Source organism: Solea solea, chromosome 3 (genome assembly GCF_958295425.1).
Source record: "Solea solea chromosome 3, fSolSol10.1, whole genome shotgun sequence".
NCBI classification, from domain to species: Eukaryota; Metazoa; Chordata; class Actinopteri; order Pleuronectiformes; family Soleidae; genus Solea; species Solea solea.
Window position 1 is genome coordinate 4,015,494 of NC_081136.1, and position 23,545 is coordinate 4,039,038.

General features: G+C 39.3%; 1 protein-coding gene across 13 annotated transcripts in view; it reads right to left on the bottom strand.

The window, feature by feature from the left end:
• ppfia2 (PTPRF interacting protein alpha 2) overlaps positions 1–23,545 on the bottom strand; it is a 164,687-nt gene that overhangs the window by 17,402 nt on the left and 123,740 nt on the right. For 12 of the 13 annotated variants that reach the window (XM_058624467.1, XM_058624462.1, XM_058624464.1 and 9 more), the window contains 12 exons: positions 21,851–21,985; positions 21,043–21,126; positions 20,073–20,204; positions 19,918–19,980; positions 19,596–19,687; positions 18,631–18,763; positions 16,464–16,681; positions 14,164–14,404; positions 11,880–11,909; positions 11,085–11,215; positions 10,507–10,682; positions 9,766–9,856 (listed from right to left, as the gene is read on the bottom strand). In XM_058624467.1, the coding sequence (XP_058480450.1) occupies positions 9,766–9,856; positions 10,507–10,682; positions 11,085–11,215; positions 11,880–11,909; positions 14,164–14,404; positions 16,464–16,681; positions 18,631–18,763; positions 19,596–19,687; positions 19,918–19,980; positions 20,073–20,204; positions 21,043–21,126; positions 21,851–21,985 (1,526 nt within the window). Of the gene's footprint in view, positions 1–9,765; positions 9,857–10,506; positions 10,683–11,084; positions 11,216–11,879; positions 11,910–14,163; positions 14,405–16,463; positions 16,682–18,630; positions 18,764–19,595; positions 19,688–19,917; positions 19,981–20,072; positions 20,205–21,042; positions 21,127–21,611; positions 21,699–21,850; positions 21,986–23,545 lie in introns of all 13 variants that reach the window. The other variant, XM_058624465.1, reaches the window with a different exon arrangement.

Below are 23,545 nucleotides of genomic sequence, written 5' to 3' on the forward strand. Positions count from 1 at the left end.
TGACTTTTTTCTCGCATTTTGGACGACTATGACTTTTTTCTCACATTTTGGACGACATACTAAAGTATGACTTTTTTGTCAAAATTCGGACGACATACTAACCTATGACTTTTTTGTCACATTTTGGACGACATACTAACCTATTACTTTTTTGTCACATTTTGGACTACATACTAACCTATGACTTTTTTTAAATCAAGATTCAATGTAAACAGTCAAATGCTCAAAGAAAAAGCAACACACCATCAGACCAGTTAGCTCAGTGAGTAGGGATGCTGCTTTAAAGTTTTGAGTTCAAAGGTTCAAGTCCAGTCCAGCACATTCTGGAAGCCCTACTATACTATGACTTTTTTGTCACATTTTGGACGACATACTAAAGTATGACTTCTTTCTCGCATTTTGGACGACATACTAAAGTATGACTTTTTTGTCAAAATTTGGACGACATACTAACCTATGACTTTTTTCTCACATTTTGGACGACATACTAACCTATGACTTTTTTTTCACATTTTGGACGACATACTAAAGTATGACTTTTTTGTCAAAATTCGGACGACATACTAAAGTATGACTTTTTTGTTAAAATAAGGACGACATACTAACCTATGACTTTTTTCTCACATTTTGGACGAGATACTAACCTATGACTTTTTTCTCACATTTTGGACGACATACTAAAGTATGACTTTTTTGTCAAAATTCGGAGGACATACTAAAGTATGACTTTTTTGTCAAAATAAGGACGACATACTAACCTATGACTTTTTTGTCACATTTTGGACGACATACTAACCCTCAGACTTCTTTCTCGCATTTTGGACGGCATACTAAAGTATGACTTTTTTGTCACATTTTGGACGGCATACTAAAGTATGACTTTTTTGTCACATTTTGGATGACATACTAAAGTATGACTTTTTTGTCACATTTTGGATGACATACTAACCTATGACTTTTTTCTCACATTTTGGACGACATAGTAAAGTATGACTTTTTTCTTGCATTTTGGACGACATACTAACCTATGACTTTTTTGTCACATTTTGGACCAATACCAACCTATGACTTTTTTGTCACATTTTGGACGACATACTAACCTATGACTTTTTTGTCACATTTTGGACGACATACTAACCTATGACTTTTTTCTCACATTTTGGACGACATACTAACCGATGACTTTTTTCTCACATTTTGGACGACATACTAAAGTATGACTTTTTTTTCACATTTTGGACGACATACTAAAGTATGACCTTTTTTTCACATTTTGGACGACATACTAAAGTTTGACTTTTTTCTCGCATTTTGGACGACATACTAACCTATGACTTTTTTGTCACATTTTGGACCAATACCAACCTATGACTTTTTTGTCACATTTTGGACGACATACTAACCTATGACTTTTTTGTCACATTTTGGACGACATACTAACCTATGACTTTTTTCTCACATTTTGGACGACATACTAAAGTATGACTTTTTTTTCACATTTTGGACGACATACTAAAGTATGACCTTTTTTTCACATTTTGGACGACATACTAAAGTTTGACTTTTTTCTCGCATTTTGGACGACTATGACTTTTTTGTTACATTTTGGACGACATACTAAAGTATGACTTTTTTGTCAAAATTCGGACGACATACTAAAGTATGACTTTTTTGTTAAAATAAGGACGACATACTAACCTATGACTTTTTTGTCACATTTTGGACGACATACTAAAGTATGACTTTTTTGTCAAAATTTGGACGACATACTAACCTATGACTTTTTTCTCACATTTTGGACGACATACTAACCTATGACTTTTTTCTCACATTTTGGACGACATACTAACCTATGACTTTTTCTCACATTTTGGACGACATACTAAAGTATGACTTTTTTGTCAAAATTCGGAGGACATACTAAAGTATGACTTTTTTGTCAAAATAAGGACGACATACTAACCTATGACTTTTTTGTCACATTTTGGACGACATACTATAGTATGACTTTTTTTTCAAAATTTGGACGACATACTAACCTATGACTTCTTTCTCGCATTTTGGACGACATACGTATGACATTTTTTTCACATTTTGGACGACATACTAAAGTATGACTTTTTTTCACATTTTGGACGGCATACTAAAGTATGACTTTTTTGTCACATTTTGGATGACATACTAAAGTATGACTTTTTTCTTGCATTTTGGACGACATACTAACCTATGACTTTTTTGTCACATTTTGGACCAATACTAACCTATGACTTTTTTGTCACATTTTGGACCAATACCAACCTATGACTTTTTTGTCACATTTTGGACGACATACTAACCTATGACTTTTTTGTCACATTTTGGACGAGATACTAACCTATGACTTTTTTCTCACATTTTGCACGACATAGTAACCTATGACTTTTTTGTCAAATTTGGACGACATACTTACCTATGACTCTTTTGTCACATTTTGGACAACATACTAAAGTATGACTTTTTTGTTACATTTTGGACGCCATACTAACCGTTGACTTTTTTTGTCACATTTTGGACGACATACTAACCTTTGACTTTTTTTGTCACACTTTGGACAACATACTAAAGCATGACTTTTTTTGTCACATTTTGGACGTCATACTAACCTATGACTTTTTTTGTCACATTTTGGACGACATACTAACCTATGACCTTTTTGTCACATTTTGGACGACATACTAAAGTATGAAATTTTTTTCACATTTTGGACGACATACTAACCTATGACTTTTTTCTCACATTTTAGACGACATACTAAAGTATGACTTTTTTCTCACAATTTGGACGACATACTAAAGTATGACATTTTTGTCAAATTTGGGACGACATAATTGAGTAAGACTTTTTTTCTCGCATTTTGGACGACATACTAAAGTATGACTTTTTTCTCGCATTTTAGATGACATACTAACCTATGACTTTTTTGTCACATTTTGGACGACATACTAACCTTTGACTTTTTTTGTCACATTTTGGACGACATACTAACCTTTGACTTTTTTTGTCACACTTTGGACAACATACTGACCTATGACTTTTTTGTCACATTTTGCACGACATAGTAACCTATGACTTTTTTGTCACATTTTGGACGACATACTAAAGTATGACTTTTTTGTCAAAATAAAGACGACATACTAACCTATGATTTTTTTGTCACATTTTGGACGACATACTAAAGTATGACTTTTTTTTCACATTTTGGACGACATACTAACCTATGACTTCTTTGTCACATTTTGGACGACATAGTAAAGTATGACTTTTTTCTCACATTTTGGACGACATACTAACCTATGACTTTTTTCTCACATTTTGGATGACATACTAACCTATGACTTTTTTCTCACATTTTGGACGACATACTAACCTATGACTTTTTTCTCACATTTTGGACGACATACTAAAGTATGACTTTTTTGTCAAAATTGGACGACATACTAACCTATGACTTTTTTGTCACATTTTGGACGACATACTAACCTATGACTTTTTTCTCACATTTTGGACGACATACTAACCTATGACTTTTTTCTCACATTTTGGACTACATACTAAAGTATGACCTTTTTCTCGCATTTTGGACGACATACTAAAGTATGACTTTTTTCTCGCATTTTAGATGACATACTAACCTATGACTTTTTTGTCACATTTTGGACGACATACTAACCTTTGACTTTTTTTGTCACATTTTGGACGACATACTAACCTTTGACTTTTTTGTCACATTTTGGACGACATACTAACCTATGACTTTTTTCTCACATTTTGGACGACATACTAACCTATGACTTTTTTCTCACATTTTGGACTACATACTAAAGTATGACCTTTTTCTCGCATTTTGGACGACATACTAAAGTATGACTTTTTTCTCGCATTTTAGATGACATACTAACCTATGACTTTTTTGTCACATTTTGGACGACATACTAACCTTTGACTTTTTTGTCACATTTTGGACGACATACTAAAGTATGACTTTTTTTTCACATTTTGGACGACATACTAACCTATGACTTCTTTGTCACATTTTGGACGACATACTAAAGTATGACTTTTTTTCTCACATTTTGGACGACATACTAACCTATGACTTTTTTCTCACATTTTGGATGACATACTAACCTATGACTTTTTTCTCACATTTTGGACGAAATACTAACCTATGACTTTTTTCTCACATTTTGGACGACATACTAAAGTATGACTTTTTTGTCAAAATTGGACGACATACTAACCTATGACTTTTTTGTCACATTTTGGACGACATACTAACCTATTACTTTTTTCTCACATTTTGGACGACATACTAACCTATGACTTTTTTCTCACATTTTGGACTACATACTAACCTATGACTTTTTTGTCACATTTTGGACGACATACTAAAGTATGACTTTTTTTCACATTTTGTACGACAAACTAAAGTTTGACTTTTTTCTCGCATTTTGGACGACTGACTTTTTTGTCACATTTTGGACGACATACTATAGTATGACTTTTTTTTCAAAATTTGGACGACATACTAACCTATGATTTCTTTCTCGCATTTTGGACAACATACGTATGACATTTTTTTCAGATTTTGGACGACATACTAAAGTATGACTTTTTTTCACATTTTGGACGCATACTAAAGTATGACTTTTTTGTCACATTTTGGATGACATACTAAAGTATGACTTTTTTCTCACATTTTGGACGACATACTAAAGTGTGACCTTTTTTTCACATTTTGGATGACATACTAACCTATGACTTTTTTCTCACATTTTGGACGACATACTAAAGTATGACTTTTTTGTCACATTTTGGACGACATACTAACCTTTGACTTTTTTTGTCACATTTTGGACGACATACTAACCTATGACTTTTTTGTCACATTTTGGACTACATACTAACCTATGACTTTTTTGTCACATTTTGGACGACATACTTAAATATGACCTTTTTGTCATATTTTGGACGACATACTAACCTATGACTTTTTTTTTTTAAAATCAAGATTCAATGTAAACAGTCAAATGCTCAAAGAAAAAGCAAAACACCATCAGACCAGATAGCTCAGTGAGTAGGGATGCTGTTTTAAAGTTTTGAGTTCAAAGGTTCAAGTCCAGTCCAGCACATTCTGGCAGCCTTACTATACTATGATTTTTTTTGTCACATTTTGGATGATATACTAAAGTATGACTTTCTTTCTCACATTTTGGACGACATACTAAAGTATGATTTTTTTGTCAAAATTCGGACGACATACTAAAGTATGACTTTTTTGTCAAAATAAGGACGACATACTAACCTATGACTTTTTTGTCACATTTTGGACGACATACTAAAGTATGACCTTTTTTTCAAAATTTGGACGACATACTAACCTATAACTTTTTTCTCACATTTTGGACGACATACGTATGACATTTTTTTCACATTTTGGACGACATACTAACCTATGACTTTTTTGTCACATTTTGGACGACATACTTAAATATGACCTTTTTGTCACATTTTGGACGACATACTAACCTATGACTTTTTTGTCACATTTTGGACGACATACTAACCTATGACCTTTTTGTCACATTTTGGACGACATACTAAAGTATGACTTTTTTCTCGCATTTTAGACGACATACTAACCTATGACCTTTTTGTCAATATTTGGACGACATACTAACCTATGACTTTTTTCTCACATTTTGGACGACATACTCCCATATTTCTTCATGTTTTCTTTGAGCTTTTGACTGTTTACATTGAATCCTAATCTAAAATAAAAAAAGGGTCACAGTGAGATTTGAACTCACAACCTCAGACGCGTCTTGTTCTGATCTACTGAGCCATTTGTCTTACCACTGTATACACCAATTTTTTGGCGCGCTTTAATTTTATTATCTCAACCAACTGAGCTACGTGCGGACATTTGAAATTAACTTTGTTACACCTCAATTTTAAAATATTTCTTGTGTGTTTTATCAGCATCTGAAGAAAAAAAGCTTTATACCTTCAAGTCAATGTCTGGTAGACAAAGGTATTTGACACATTTGGTTTTGGCGTTTTTAAGTGGTAAATAGGTTGTAAACATCTATGTGCTTTATCGGAATTGAACCCAAGTATTTAGATTTACAAATCAACTTCAAACAGAAAGAGCTTTTCTCGCAACTCACAACCTCAGACATTTAAGTCCTGTTCTTACAGCACAAGGTATTCTTACTAAGATGCATAAAATGACTTTCTTGGTGTTTTTGTTTTCTTCTGTTTTTTGGTCTGAAGTTTTAAAATTGCGTGAAACTCACTTCATTGTGAGATTTAAACTTAAAACCTCAGAGATAAAAGTCATCTTCTGATGGACTGAGCTATTTGTCTTGATGGCCTTACTCTAAAATTCTCGGTGCTGTTACGTTTCTCATCGTGGTCAGAGTTGTTCAAAAATTGAACCCGCTATCTCAAGGATTTTATAGTATCACTTCAACCGACGTGAGCTACCTGCTCAGACCTGTTTGCAACGTTTCATGGAGCTTTAGATTGTCAAATTATGGTCAAATCCGATCACCCACAGAGACCCCTGGGTAGCGGAAAACAATCCCCTCGATGGGTATAATGAAATGTAACTTTCTATCCTAAAGGTTTTACTCCAGAGTACAGGAACCTTTTCAATTTTTGGTATTTCTTGCGAGTAGAACTGGTGCTACTGTTGTGCAAGAAGTCCCCTCCACTCTGCAAGCAGCTGAAGCCCTCAAGAGAGCAGCGGACTGCAATTTTTGTTCTGCCGAGCGACTCGGTGCAAACCTAAATTGCCCCTTATAGGTGAGACGGGTAAAAACACAAACGGCCGAGGAACACAACACTCGTACTCACACTCACGCACAAAAAAAATATTCTCATTCTATTCAGTGAACACATTTCATGACGAAGAAAAAGCCTCTTTATCAACAACCCAGTCCCTGAGTGTGTTGTCAAAGATCTGACGAAATGGAAAGAGTGAGTAAATAACGTGACACAGCGCTGAAGAAATGTGTTCATCCAGACAACCATGTACATTCACCGTCATGGGTGAGATTTATGTATGTATATATAAATATAGATATAGATATATATATATACATATATATGTATACAGCTCATGTTTTATGTTCAGGTCAGGTCTAAAAAAGCATGGAGGAAAAACATCCACTGAACATAGCTGAGGGGGGGAGAAAGGGAAGTAAGGAAACAGTTATGACAAAATCATACAAATGAAAATAACATCCGACAACATTCCCATAACCAGACATTGCAGCTGGTTATTTCTCACAGATAGATAGATAGAAAAAGAGACACATATAAAAAGGAGAGGAACATTCCGGGTGTAAAGAGCTGGAGTTGCAGTTTTAGTAGGTGGCAAATTCTCCGTCCAGCCATGGAGCTGCAAGAAGGGAGGGAAGAAACGTCCTCAGATGGCAGATGAAGAAAAAGGAAATAAAGAAAGAAAGCGGTGGTGTTAACAGCCATGAAGGAGAAAGAGAGAGAAAGATAAGAAAGAGGCGACAGCGTTGGCGCAACTGTTTTCGGGAATGGCGGACAGACAGGAAGAGATGGCAGACAGGGCAAAAATGTGGCTGAGACAACGGTCAAATCCAGGAGGTCACAGTTTATACGTCCTCACAACTTACCCGCTTTGTTAGAGTCAGAGGATGATGAGAGGGGGGGAGGAAGAGTTAAGAGAGGAGAGAGAGAGAGAGAGAGAGAGAGAGAGAGTCAGAGAGCAGAGGAGAGAAAGAGAGAGAGTGTGACGGGGAGACAAAAGTACACACGTTAATGTGTTAATAGGCAATAAACGACACGGCTCTAAACAGAAACTCTCGGGCTGCGTCCACAATACTGAGTTCACAAAATGAGGATTTCAAATGAAAATGATCTGCGTCCAGACGAGCTTTTCACTTCAAAACATGTATCACATGACTAGTCAGGTTCACCGGACTATCTGTAGCTTAAGATCAAGAACAAAAAGTAAGAACAAGGATTTGTGCAGAAGTGCAAGATTTTGACTTACATTTAATCATTAATTAAAGCTGCAGTATGTAACAGTGATTACCCTGCCTGTGTTTGGTCTTTGTGGAAGGAAATGTAACATTATTTGTATGCTTAGTCCTTTGGTTCTGTCATGCAAAACAATTAGACCTAACTGAGGGAGCGTTTGTTGGTATACAGCAGAGGCGATGGCTCTAAGGCAGCAAGGGAAGCTCAGCTTCTCAAAAATGTCATCAAATATTTCAATACTAAACGTGCGCTACAACACGATTAGATCGTCTTGCGTGATTTCCGTATTCTGTACTGTGTTTCTAACTTTGGGTAGAACATTTTAGTGATTTGTCCACCTCTGGATTTCTGTTACGAGACCGACAACAAAGTGAAAGTGAAACTGAAAGTGAGCGTTAATCCAGATTAAGGTTTTGACCAAACAGGAAGTGAATGCAGGTAACGTCATTGCTGTCGTACACTCTCAGTTTTTGCCTGTCCAGACTTAAACACTGCCACAGAGTTTTCAGCAGCAGTGTTTTTTATACTCCTTATTTTTCAGTGTGGATTTATAATGATTTTTTTAAAATGAAAACAAAGTAGTATGGATGTAGCCTCACACACACACGCGCGCGCGCACACAGATTTTCACAATGGAGGGCATTCGTCAACAGGAGGCATCTGTAGACCAGTCAAATCACGTTGTCTTCTACAATGCAGTCCTGACCACATCTCGTGCAGCAGAGGAAATGGGGAATGCACCGAAAACAAACACCAGCAAGACCCCGTTACCCACCGTCCACCCCCCGCCCACTTACATTCAAATGCTTCAAAGTTACATTCACTTATTTGTTGTTTTCCTCTTTATAGAGAGAGAAAAAGCAAAAAAAAACAAAACAGACGGGACAATGAGAACCACGGCGGGTACTGATCGATCAAGATGCTGAAATGGAAAAACAGAGCAGGCAGCTTAATGGCATGCAGCGCAGTGGAGGAGGCGCCAAGATGCAAGGTGGTGGGTGTGGCCTTAATCCCGGACACTGCTATGAAGAAGTCAGTGCAGTGGAAGGAGAAAACAACACATTTTTGTCAGACATACAAAAAACAAACATACAAATAAACTCTCTACTATCGAACCGACTACACGGGAGGCAAAGTTATTTCGTCATGACAACTCGATGTGCACTTTCGAGCAAAATGACATCCATCATTTGGCACAGGGGCATGGCAAATGCACACACACACGCACACACATACACACACTCCTGCTGAAAGACCTGATGAGTTTTTTTCCCTGAAAGGCAGAACACTCCCAACCTGGCAGCGAGGGTTTTTTTTGTACCGGTCATCTATCGCTTCCAAATTGACCATGTAGCTTTGTGAGATTAATTGGCATTTTCTGCCCCGGATCAATATTCTGACTTTGGCTTGTGCGTCTGAATACAGTGCATGTGTGCCGATCTCTAATCCTGGATACTGCTCATATCGATCCTCCGCTGTGGTGTTATATACAGTAATGTACGGCCGAGCCTCCCGTCCATACAGGAAAGCAAAATTAAAAAGCACGAGGAGGCGGAAGCCGTGGAAACACACAGCCGGGGCTTTTCCAAACACAGTCCTTGAACTGAATACGACCATGTTTCACGCGGTCCTGATTTTATCGACAGCTGCCAGGGTGAAATTTCTGTTCTGTTTTGTCGAGTATTAAAGAGGGAGGAGGCTTACTTCTTTTTCAACCTGCGGTCCTTCTCGGCCTGCGTCCCCAGCTTGCTCACACCGATTTCCTGGCCCGCCATGTCAGCGTCCATCATGGTTGCTGGTAACAGAAGTTTGAATAAGTTATTATATCGATAAATAGACCTAGAAAGAGTATACGAATCAATACAGGGTCATTCATGGTCATAGATGCACACAAATTCCAATAACAAAGCAGAATTTTAGAAGGTAGACATGTTCATAATAAGATTTATTTGTGTTTTTAATGTGTGCTATTGACATTCTGATGGTAGCTCGGTTATAAAGTAAAAGACACAATAACATCAATATGCAGACTAGCGCGTTGATAAGAATGCGATGGGATCCGCTCAGTGTCTCGCCTTTTACTGTTATGAATAGGTTTAATGAAGCTGCGATGTTGTTACTTCCTCAAGACTCTCCGGAGACTTGCTTTCGTTCACGAGACTAAATGTGTTTTCCTTTGCTTCTCAAGTTGCAGTGATTTGGCAGAAGCACTTAAGGCCACACAAAATGAGAAAAAGTAATGTTGTTTATTTTCTTTTAGCTACGACTCAAAAATATGTAACTGCACCAAAGTAAACGCACCGACAGGCATCTTAACAAATCGAATTGTTGCATAGTATAAAGAATCTAAAAAAGAATCCCTGAATCGTATCATTGATTCTGATTCTGAGTACATATACTGTGCTATCATCCTGAGTTCCAGAACAATTTTCATGTACTGCTCACCTTGTGGATCCACCATGACATGTCTGTGCGCCATGTGCCCCAGTCGACCCTTCTCCTTCTTGCCAAAAAGCCGCCCGATGGAGGACTTGATGCCCTTTTTCTTCGGCTGCTTGTGGAGGGAGTCTTGGCTGCTGGCGACGCTACTCAAGGCCTCGGCCTCCAGAGACGCCACGATCCTGACGATGCCACGCACACAAAGGAAACAACACTTTTAACTCAGGATTTAAATATGTACATTTTATCTTAATAATTTTAACGTGTGTGATTTTTTAACTACTCAACTTGATGCAATTAAGATAAGATAGTCCATTTGCAGAAGCTACCATAGCTACTGCCTGGCTGGTGTGTAACATTTAAGATGTTTCCAGGCAGAAATAACCAATAAATACTGTATGTACATATAAGTGTAAAATCACTTTTAAAAGTGGTGCTTAATTAAATGACATAGGCAATAAACAGTGCTTTTTACATCTATAGCAAGAAGAAGCAACAGATCATCAAGCTAATGTTTTACAAGAAAGTAGTAATAATTGTGTCCGGAAGAGACAATGGAAAAGAGGACAATTAATGTCACGTACCCTCGTGCGTCGTTGTGCGAGGAGGCCGGCAGTGTGTGTGTCATTCGGACGGTACGTGGCGTTGGAGGAGGCGATGTCTCACACTTGATGGTGGCCTTGTCTTCGCGACCGTCCTCATCCACCGCTGCTATCTGAGAGACGAGGACAACCAAAATGAAATGGGACAAGTCATACAGCTTCTGTCTCGTACCTGAAAGCTGTTCAATGACACAAAACAACTTGCATTCAACTTAGTTAATAAAGTGGTTTCTGAACAGAATACAGATAGGATAAATGTCTCTTAATATGGGGGTAAAATTAATCAATGCAGGGGCGACAAGAATGAAAGTTCTGATGAATCTACAACCACCCAAACAGCTAATATTAGCTCTCTTAAACAGCTAACACTAGCTCACCCAAACAGCTAACACTAGCTCACCCAAAAAGCTAACACTAGCTCATCCAAACAGCTAACACTAGCTCATCCAAACAGCTAACACTAGCTCACCCAAACAGTTAACACTAGCTCACTTAAAGCTAAGAAGGCAGCAGGTGCAGCTAGCACCCTAACAGGAGGAAACAGAAATGCAAGTAATGACAAAAATAACTTTCTGAAAGGTTGGACAAAATTAAAAAAGTGTGAGTGAGTAAATACGGGCATGTGAAAAAAGATGAAGCCTAGCAAACAAGTGAACAACCTAAACATGTATGCTAGCTAAACGTTCTGCTAGTAGCACACATACTACTTAAACAAACAGTGGTACTAGTTAACCCTGTACACTATTTGTTTCTATTTAATTACATTAAAATACATACCTTTCTCCTGTGTTTCCTCAAATCACTGGGCTGTTGGAAGAAAGACAAGCGTCAATAAATATGAGCCAAAACACGGACAGAAACATTAAACATGTCGCTAATAAATGAACAAATATTGTCTCCTCGTGTACATATAACACACCACCCCATTCCCTAAAGGGAATGGCACAACCGATTTTAAAATGTGAAAATCTTCTATAGTCTGCCAAAACCTTAAATAGAATTTATTTCATAATCAGAAAATAACATTTGAAGTTGAAGTGAATCAGGCCTCTAAATATCAACACTGTAGTTAATGTAAGTACTAGTTGAGTTTGACTTGTGTTTAAGTTGAATTGACCTAATTTTTTAAAGGTATTAAAAACTTACACAAAGCTTTTCTTTGAAGCTTATTGACAAAACTCAAAATCCTTTCTATCTGTTTATTTTTCTTTATCTTTTCGTGCTCAACAGCAGCGACCATGAAATGAATCATGTCTTATACCATTAGATGCTCATGAGCTTTTACCTAATACCAGCAAATCAATTCTCACATCAATACAGCGGCACAGACGCAGATTGGTAAACAAATCATGTGACCGATCAATAAAAATGCGCCTTTAAAAAAAGCTCATGGATTAAAAATAACACCCAACAAAAACATCCCTATTCTGCAGCAGTCCACTGTGGGTGTGTGGGATATTTTTAGCTTTCCCCAGCGATGGGCTCATCTGGAGTGTTTAAGCCTCAGGAACTGAACTGTGAGGACGGAATATTAACTATTCTAAGCCTCCGCCCTTTGACTGACACCTGGGTCACGTGACGACAGTGGCTGACAGAAAATTCATGCCGTCTCCAGGTGTACGACCTCACGTGTCCATCACGTAAGCCGCAGTCGAAACACTTGTGGTGAAAAAGTAGGAAAAAATACATTATAAAAGTGGTAGAATGTCTAGAATTTAAACCTTGAAAGTACAAACGCAGACTTGGCTTACACGCGCAAAAATCTAATCAAAACGCCGACGTGTGACACAAAGGATAGTAAATCCCTTACGAGTCTCCTGCTGTCGATCACGGCAATAAACCCTGCGACGGGTAATTACTTTCACGTGTCGCACAAGCTGCTGCTTCTTTGTGACACAAATGAACACAACAGACATGAAAAACAACGTGTTTGTAACCGCCGCACTGCCAGGTGACACGGTTTCTTTCAGCTGCTGATTTATTCAAAAAACACGAACGACAAAAAATTTTCAATATTCAACTTTGATGAGTTATCAGATGATATAGAAATGACACGTGATGAAAGAAATGTCACGATTGACGGCGGAAACGGACGATTGTTTGAGCAGGTGTGTTGAAATAAACGTCAATATTGCTCATCCGCTTCATTAAACGAGTGTTTCCCAAACTTATTGGGAACCAATTTTGAAAAAATTTCAATATCAAGACCCCAATAAAGATTGTGTATTTTTCTCCTACCATTTTTGTAACATGTAGTATTATTTTGAAAGGCTAAACCAGACACTTGATAAATGAATGACTATTGTCTGTCTCGTTATTGTATGTGTGTATTATTTAATAAATCTTTAATTAAGTTGCCTTCACATGCTTTCGGGAAAGCGAGCGTGCGTTTACATTCAAATGCTTTTGTTGTTGCAGCAAAATGAAAAATGGCTGACACACGTTTCACCCTCACCTGTTTCTTGGGTAGTTCTATTTTTTAATTGTTAATTCACATGCTAGAACATTGACATTAACATTTTGTACACAATCAACAATAAAGGAATCATTTACTATTCGGGATGAATCTTGTCTTACTCTCCGCCGTCTTGAAATGTCAAAGGTTATCTATATTCGAGAACTTGTGTATTGTGCACGTCGGAAAACTCGTATTTACCATAACGTCAATAACACGTGGAGCCAGCATTCATTCTGCAAATTTATTTGGTGACCCCGCCCAAAAAATCTCTAGTAACAGTCTCTAGGGATGACAGCACTTAATCAGTGTTTCCCAGAGACTGGGTTGGGACCCACAGTTGGGACGTGGGAGATTTTTTTTGGGTCCCCAAACTATTTTTTAAGAATTTCTGAATTTTCCTAAATCTCTCCTGGACTTGTTTACAAATACAAAATGATATTAGATGTTACAGATGAGTCTTTAAATTAGTCGCTACATTATGTAAAAATGTTGCTCTAGTGATAGTTTTAAAAAAATCGCAATTAGGTATTTATTCAAAATAGTCTCGACTATAAGGAGACTGAAACGCAGAATTATCTCCAGCCCTTGCGTGTGACCACATACCAGTGTCATGACGCCCATGCGCTCCATGTCTCGAGCCGGACTGCGCGGGTCAAGTTTGGGAGTGGAGTGACCGCTGGGCGGGGAGGAGGAGGCCAGGGAGGAGGCGGTGGCCGAGGCAGTGATGGAGGCGCCGTGGTGATGCATGCGCGCCAGGTTGAGGCCCTCGAGGCTGACGCTGGCCACGCGGTTCTCGATCTCCTCGGCTCGCAGCTCTGTCGACTCCTTCTCCTCCTGTATGAGCCTGGAAGATGGAGAGAGGAGATACTATTAATGTCTTTTTTCCTTTCACCACAACCTGTCTAGGCAGATGGCCACACATGTTTGAGTCTGGTTCTGTTAGAGATTTCTTCCTGTTAAAAAGGAAGTTGTTGCTTGCTCGTTTGAACTGTTGGGTTTCAAAAAATTGAATTGAATATCTTTTTATATACAACTTTACCTCCTTTGCTATTTCTATTCCTATTTTGTATTTATAATTTTACACAAAGGGTTATTTAAATAATGGAATTTCCCTAGTGTGGGATCTAAAAAGTCTTGTCTAATCTTATCTGCCAAATGTTCATATTTTTTTTTACAGGTTTTGTTGAGTGTTATGTAAAAATAAATAAATAAATAATAATCAATAAATAAAAAAATATATAAGAAAAGTAAGATTATAAGAAAAAATATATATATGTATTAATTTATTAATATTAATATATAAAGTTATATTCTTTCTTTTCTCTTTTACTCCATAGGAAACAGGACTCGTGACTGTAAAAGCAAGTATGGATGCATTGATACTGGAAAAATTATTAAAGCCTGTGATCAGTGACACCATGACCGAGCTTTAGCTTTATCTCTGCTAAAGTCTTTAGAGGTGGATATGTGGGAGATTTGCATAATTCCAGTAAATACCTACAGTTCAAGTCAAACTAATTAAAGTCCAAAGTGTGAAGACAAAAAGAAAGACAGAAAAGGAGGCTAAAAGTCAGGTCATTAGTCTGAACCTGATCCAGAATCTCACTCTGTAATTAGTCGAGAGCTCAGCGCCGCAGATCCACGATCTCTATCTGCAATCAATTCTGAATTAAGGCGTCCTGAAGGAAATGTGGCACTTTCTTCCTCCTCTGTGTAAATTAGCAGAGACCAAGCGGCACATTAAGAACCCGGGAAATAAAGAAGTGAAGTTGCGCCTGGGGTTATGAATACGTATATCAGTGCCAGATAATTACAGTATTAACAAGCGAGAGGCGGATCGCGCTCCCCCCCGAAAACACTGAGCGCATGAATGATGAGTGTTTGCCTCAGCGATGATAGATGACAAACTCACAGACGCAGAGCATTTAGGCATATTTGAGCACATTTTAAAAAGAAAATACAAGTGTCTCGAACACTGCTTCCCAAAGTGTGGGGCGTGGCCCTCCTGTGGGCCGCGATAGTTCTGCAGGTGGGCCGCAAGAGCTAAGGAAAACAGTTTGAATCTAACCATAATCATTATATATTCAGGATAAATTGATAATTTACAGCGTGAATGAAACTCAATCTTGAGTAAACTGAACAAATAGGTATGAAGTAAACAAGCTAAAGACTATTTAAAGACTTATTTATATTTAAACGACACATAGGGCGTCTAATCTGTGGCAAAAATGGTAATCATTATCATTTTTTAATGAGTAGATGGGACAAAATATTTAAATCTCGATTTTAGCCACGCAGATCCTGCAAATCCATTACTCAATTAACCAAAAACTAGTTATTTTTGTACAGTGATTTCAGTTTAGGGTTGCAAAAATAATCCCATGATTCCCATTGACTATTTCCAATTTGGAATATTTCCAAAATTCCCCAACTACAGTTAAAGTTTCTGGAAATTCACCATGAATTTCTCGCCCCTTTCAGTTCCAGTAGAAAATTGAGGACATTGTCCTAAAATACGTTGGACACGATAAAATAAAAAATTATCCATTTACTTCTATGTTGTGTTGCATGATCTGGACGAGTAGGCCTGGGTTTAAAACACACCGATGTGATTAAATTTAGATGTAGAGATATATAGATTTTGGACGAGATACCCCTTTAAAAATTCAGGATGCAGGACAAACAACACAAAGTCAAAGACAATAGTAAAAAAAGGAATCCCAGACGGGCTCAGCGCTCTGTGACACAACCTTAAAACCACATCAAGTGCTAAGTGGATTAGCAGTTAAACGGATTAAAGACTCTATAAGTAAATGAGGCAAAAATCGATACGTCTGGCAATCTGGCCTTTTCTTCTTTTTTTTTTACATATGAAATCTAATCATGTGACATGCGGCAGGTACCGAATCTCCTTGTTGATGGCGTCCAGCTGCTCCTGCAGCATCATGGCCAGCGTCTGGGCGTCGGAGTGGCCGCCGGGCGACAGCATGTCCATGGAGCTGAACAGAGTTTCCCTGTCGTCGTCGTCGATGTCCGACATCTCCGTGTCGCTCTCGAAGTGGTGGCCGCCCAGAACGCCCAGCTGCTGCGAGCGCCACTCGTGCTCCCCGAGCGATTTGGCCTGACACACAGAATAACCGAGATATGAACACATTAATAATGCGTATGCTGTTACTGCAGTGGTGCTTTTATAGTCTCTAGTGCAGGGGCCTCAAACCTGCCCATCCATTTCATGTGGAACCACCATCGGGGTTATTTCTGGATGTTATTTTTAGTAATGGATTAATTTTGTATCATAAATACATCATTATTGTGAGCTGGACATCGTTTCCATGTCAACACGGACACAATATCACAATGGACTTTTGTGATATAATTTTTAAGCTCTTATGCAACAAGAAGACCAGGATTTGAGACCAGGATTTCAGACCGGGGTTTGAGACTGGTGTTTGAGACCCCGGTTTGAGACCAGGGTTTGAGACAGGGTTAGGGACCTGGAACAAGGGTTCGAGACGTGGAACCAGGATTCGAGACCCTGTTGGAACATGGAGTTTGCATGTTCTCCCTGTGTGCGCGTGGATTTTCTACAGGCTCTCCGGCTTCCTCCCACAATCCAAAAACATGGTGTAGGATGGCGCCACGGACGGCTACCTCGGTGCTTCGCTCCGCAGTACTTTGTTTGTTTTTGTTTGTTTGTCGTGTTCTAAGTTGTCACTTTTGTTGAATGTATGTTAAGTTATGTTGATGTTTACGTTTAATGTACAGCGTGTGTTGGAAAAAAACGGAGTCAAATTCCCTGTATGTGTTCACATACTTGGCCAATAAAGCTGATTCTGATTCTGAATATGGGGATTAGGTAAATTGGACACTCTAAATTGTGAGAGTGAGATGGACTGGCGGGTCTGTCCAGGGTCTGCTTCCATAAATCAAACTCAGAAAGTATGGTAACATTTGTGCAGATAAAACAAGAAGAATATATCTACTTATTGACAAGGAAATTGAACATGAACTGGACATTATTCTTTGTTATATTCACAGTCCATGGACAGATAAAAAATAAATAAAAAGAACTTAAAACATTCAATTTAATTGAAAAACGACCTTGTGTGACACAGACAGGTGCTATTTAAAATCTCTGCAGCAAAACAACTATAAAATAAAAGGCATAAACAAATAAAATAAAGGGGATTTGCGTTATTGTGACACGGTGTGCAGTTTTTATATTAAAACAGGGGACACTTTAACCTTGGAGCTGTGTTTGTTGAACAGCGCGTTCATATTTGAAAAACAAACCTGCTACTTTCTTGTTGACATGAGGAGCTTTATCTGATTATTGGAGCTCGTCCATACTCGCCTGGAGATGATACGCATCTCCTACTAATATCTTTAAAAAACTAGATGGTGCACCAGATGATGTACCTGCCTCCATTTCTAATCACAGGAATTGACTTCAATATTGTGCAAAATACAGAAGATGGAAAACCAAAGAACAAGGTGTTGATCTGATTTTAGCAACTTTACTCAAAATGTTAATTATGTTCGCCTAAAAAGGAGACTTTTAGCACTTAATGCTGCGTTTACAGCCTCAGAGTCTAAAACTAAGCTCTTAATGACTCAAAAATAGCTACACATTTCATTTCTTGAAGAAATGGGACTCTTTCTCCATATGCATTCAATCTCCACATGATTGTCAGTGTTTTATAATATAATAACCCTAACCCAAAGATGCAATAGGTCTGTCCTCCAAGGTTTTACCAGAAAAGTATTATTATTTTTGGGTTTGGGTTAATAAATCTAAATCTAAATTTTCAAGGACCTTTCAATGACTTTTCAAGAACCTTTCAATTACTTTTCATGGACCTTTTAAGGAATTTTCAAGAACATTTCAAGGACCTTACAATGACTTTTCAAGGACCATTCAATGGCTTTTCAATGACTTTCCAGGACCTTTCAATGACTTTCCAGGACCATTCAAGGACCAATTCCCTAAATTCAAATTCAAGGACTGGATGTGCTGACACAGCTTAAAATGGGAATGCAACTTGTAAGACAAAAGTGTAGACGGATCACCTTGGTTTCACGCAGACCCATCCGACCTCTCCTCGGCCGGCGGATGACCTTGGCCGAGCGGTAGTGGTCCGACTGCGTCTCGGCCAAAGATCCCAGCGAGAACCGCAGCTCGCCTGACGTGTCCAAGTGAGACCTGAGGGACAACGTCAATAAATCACACTGAAGCTGAAGTCACCAGTAAAAAAGGATTAAAAACACACTCACACTTTTTTTGTGAGCTGATTATAAAAGACGAGATGCAAACGTTGAAAGTAACGCAGATAGTAAAGCAACAGAACCTTGTGTTTGAGTGCTTGGAGCGTGAATAATAGTCACAGAGATGTGATTATTAAAACGTGCCCTCGTCTTCTCTGCGGATGGCAGCTTATTATCCCGCGTGGCGGCGCGCTGTTTGTCTGCAGAGATTACGACGGCCGCGACAGCAAACAAATCAGCGCCTGGGATAATATCATTGCTGCGTGAAAGGAAAGCCAGAGCGCGGAGAGACAAAATCCCAGAATAGATAATGTGATACAAGTTGTTTCTAACAATAGTGCAGAGCAAATATCAGTGACAGATGAGATACAGTGTATGTGTATTATACTGCACTTTTATCTCCTTACACACACTCACTCAAACTAAAGGCAGCTCTGTGCAGTCGGGTTGTCCTGATTCTCCGTCTCAAGTATCAGATTGGAGCCGATCCGGGCCTCGGAGATCGGCAATCGCCGCGATCATTTATGCCGAGGTCGTAAGCCGAGCACAATTTATGGCAGAACACAACCACACAAAAGCCATATTTTAAACAGAAGTAACGGACATGTTCTTGTCACCATCAGCCAAAGCACTGTTGCACTCTCTGTCGCGGGAAACGTCTGCGGAGAAGAAACCGCCGTCTTGTGTTTTTTCTCCGTGACAAATTCGCATCGTGTCCAGTGTGAACACTGGGTTTGTACTGCAGTACAGACGGGGTTGTTGACACTGACCTGGACAGAGTGGGTTCTGTGAGGGAGCCTGCCCTCAGTCTGAACTGGTCGAGCTCCGATCGCAGTTTGTCGATCTCCTCCGCCAGGTGTGTCTGAGCGGAGGAAACAATGGGACAAATATGTCATTACAGGAGTGGAGTGTGAGTGTTTCCTGACGCTGCCGATTGAAAGTGACCTCATTACTCTCACATGCTGGAGGGTCACAAATAGTCATCAGAACAGGTTTATAAAAAATGCAAAAAAACTCGCGCAAACAACCGTCGTCGTTATTTCTCTGTCATAAAAATGGTAAAAATGTCATTCCTTGATCTCTGCAACCTACTTTTTCCTGGATCGACTCCTCATACCGTTTCCTGTAACCCTCCGAGTCTTGGATCAAGACGTTCTGCAAGAGAGGAGCGAGGAGGATAATCAGAGGTGAGAGAATCTGTTCCCCAACGTTGCATTGATTTATTTATTTTTTCTTCCATGTTTGACCTTCTCCTCCAGCGCCGCCATCCTCTCCTTGAGGTGGAGCTGCAGTCGCTCGTTGGACTCGGTGAGGAGTCGGTCGACCGTGTCCGAGAGACGCTTGTTGTGCTCTTCGTTCATCTTCTCCCGCTGTCGAGCCTGAGCGAATTTTAATTAAACACAAGTTAAAGTGACATAATATCATTATGTAAACGTGTTTGCTTAAAGTCGGTCAGTTGTGACGAACGGTTAGGATTATGCCGAGTTAGTCAGTGAGGATGATTTTATGTCGAATTAATAAGATTGACGTCGTGGAACCACATCGGGTCCCCAGATTAGAATAATTTGCTGAATCAGCAACTATTTTGTCTGATAAATTAAATTAACCCCAGCTCGGGAGGTTTGTGTCTCGGAAAAAAGAGACTAGAAGTTACAAAAAACAGGAAAATAAGCCTCATTTTAGGCAACATTTCCTACTTAATTATCACCAGGAAACAAAGTATGACAAGTTTTGTATTAGATTAATAGTTTGTTTATTTATTGCTTTTTGTGTTCCTTTTAACAACTAAATGCAGAATTGCCTCCGTGCAGTAATTGTCATTTATAAATTAAAAGCCCCTTTTGGATCCTCTGCTTTCTTCACTTTTAAATAAAAACAATTCAGTCGTGGTGCTTTTTACAATTTATTAGTTATTTCTTTTATAATTTATTTCAATATATATCTTGTTTTCTTACAATTTCGTGGTTGATTGCTGTTATTTACTTTAATAGATTAGATTTTTACTCACTCACACAGGGACTCACTCACTCACTCACTCACTCACTCACTCACTTGATGTTTTATGCCCAAAGAACTTTGTTTGGTGGATTTTGAGGAGTTTAATGTGGTGTTTTTGGGACATTACTGTAAAAAAATGGAATGATGATTTGGTGAAAGTCTGAGCGGTCGCCCGGTTTTAACGCCGCCTCCTGGCACGACGCCTCCGCGATGACTCACCCGCAGCAGCTCCTGGTTCTTCTCCTCCAGCTGGCATTCCAAGTGCCTCATCCGCTCCTCGATGCTGCCGTGACGCTCCTCCGCCTACACACGGATCACAGCAGAGACAGAACAAAGAGAGGGCACCGTGATCCACCGCGTTTGACGGCGGCAACAAAAAAAAAAACAGAAGAAGAGGGCGACCATAGAAAAGCAATGGCGACAACACAAGCCAAAGCCTCTAACCCCCCCACCAAAAAACTCAAAAAAGATGGATATCTATTGTTTTAAAGCGTAACTGGAGACGGACAGAGACAGGGAGAGCTGCGTTAAACAAAGAGTGACAAGAGGAAAGATGGAGGCCACCAAAAAGACAGAATGAAAGAGGAGAAGAGCCGCTCCAGCGCTGCCAAGTATGAGCTCCAGCCAGAAGTGCCATGCAGCTGTCCTATGGTGGTAGAACAGCCAGAGCAGAATCCCAGTGAAAAAAACCAAACCACAAACAAACCACACACTAGATACATAAGATGAATGAGATCTGCTCTCTACAGGAGTTGGCAGCAGTAGCCGTGGCGCCGCTGTGCGACTACCTTCCTAAGAATGGAGTTCATGTCTTGGAGTTTAGCTTCCATAACAAAGTGATAATCATCGGGGGAGGAAGAAGAGCTGGAGTCGGACTACGTGGGCCGGGGGAGAGGAGAGGAGGGACATGTTGAAACGTCAGGACACGAACACAGACATCTACAGACGAGGGCATCTGTCAGAATGTGTCAACATCACGTATGTGTGCGCGTGTGCGTATACACACGTGTGTTTGTTAGGCGTCTACCTTGGTGAGGGCCGCTATCCTCTGGGCCAGTTCGGCCTCGACCTCCGGCAGCGTCTCGGCCTTCCTCATGGTCTGCTGGAGCTTCTGCTCGGCGAGTTCCAGCCGCTCCTGTAGCTGCCTGTTCTTCTCCTCCATCTGTGCACAAACAACAACAACGACAGAGGAAAGCCATGTTAAGACTGTGGAGATGGAGCGTACGGCAGAGGAGCTCAATGGTTTTTCCCCCTTGGAGGAAACTTGATAGTGGGCTATGGTCCAAAAGTAAACACCTGTTGCTGGATATTTTTAATGCATTGTATTGTATTATATTATTAACTATAATACAATTAATGCTGTGGCTCCATTTGTTGTTGGAACTCGGAATTTCCAAGGTTCCTTCAAATGGAATCCCCCCAAAACCTGAAATTTACAATTTGGAAACTCAAAACTACAACTGCTTCTGTTGTATTGGTTTGACAGTAAATTCAGAAGTTCGGCTCAAACAACAAGTACACGTCGCATTGCAGAGAACGATGCTAGCTCCCTCGGTCACGTCTGGTTCAAGCTGAAGGGTCACATTGGAACGCTCGTAAGGAAGCAGTGTCAGGGTTTGTCAGCCGATTCGAGGGTCGTCAGGTCGACTATCCTTGGCGACCTTCTTCTGGTGTCGAAATGTTTTTTCTGCTTAGTAAGCAGGGCTTAATACTCCACCTATTGGTGGGGGTGGAAGTTCAATCTGTCCATCTAAGCACTGATGAGGCAATTCACGCCGTGTGCGCGTTGGGTTCCACTCAAACTGTGCACGGAAGTATACCAGGGCCTTTAGTTTAAATGTGAGAATTAGTGCCAATTAGTGAGACGAAACCCATTTTCCAACCACAGTGGGAAACAACCACAGTGGCCTTCAAGTTCGTCATTGTTTGCAAGATAGCACAGCAGAGTCCGAAAAACAAGACCCTTGTTGTTTAAAATGCTTATTCCTAGGCTACAAAAAACAAAACGACACATTACTACTACTATTTCTGCCAAAAAAAGCTCCAATATGTTACTTTAGTCAACAACAACGGTGTTTCTACTGTGATGTCAGTGAAACACTTCCTGCATGGACTTCACATTAAAAGCCTCACAGGAAAGGAGAAACATGCAGTTATACAGTGATTCCCAAACACTGGGTCGCGACCCAAAGATGGGTCACAGGAGATTTTTTTGGGGTCCCAAAAAAATTATTTTGCAGAATTTTCCTAGACTTTTATAGTTAAGATTTTGCTTGCTAAATATCAGTATATGGGTAACATTTTGATCATTACATTTCACATATTATGGGACAGATTGAAAAATGAAGTTTTCTGTTTAATTTGAAAGAAAAAAAAAGGGCATATTATCTTGATATTCAGAAATGTATACTGACGTTTGCTTTCAAAAGCCATGCACTTTTTGAGCACAATAATAAAATAATGACTTGTGTGCAACTAGAAATGCATACATACAATAAAACTGTGAATTTGGCATTTTTCTGATGCTGTGACAATGTCCATTATCCCAATACCAAGCAGAGAAAAAAAAAGGTGATTGTTTTAATAAAGGATCTACAAAAACATAGGTGCTCTCTTTGGCAGTTGGCAAAAAATGTAGAATATGAGGCAGCAAGAAATGGAACAAAAGGTTTTCTCACAGTGTGAATCTTCCCCTTTTTTTCCTGCTAATGTCAGCAGAGAA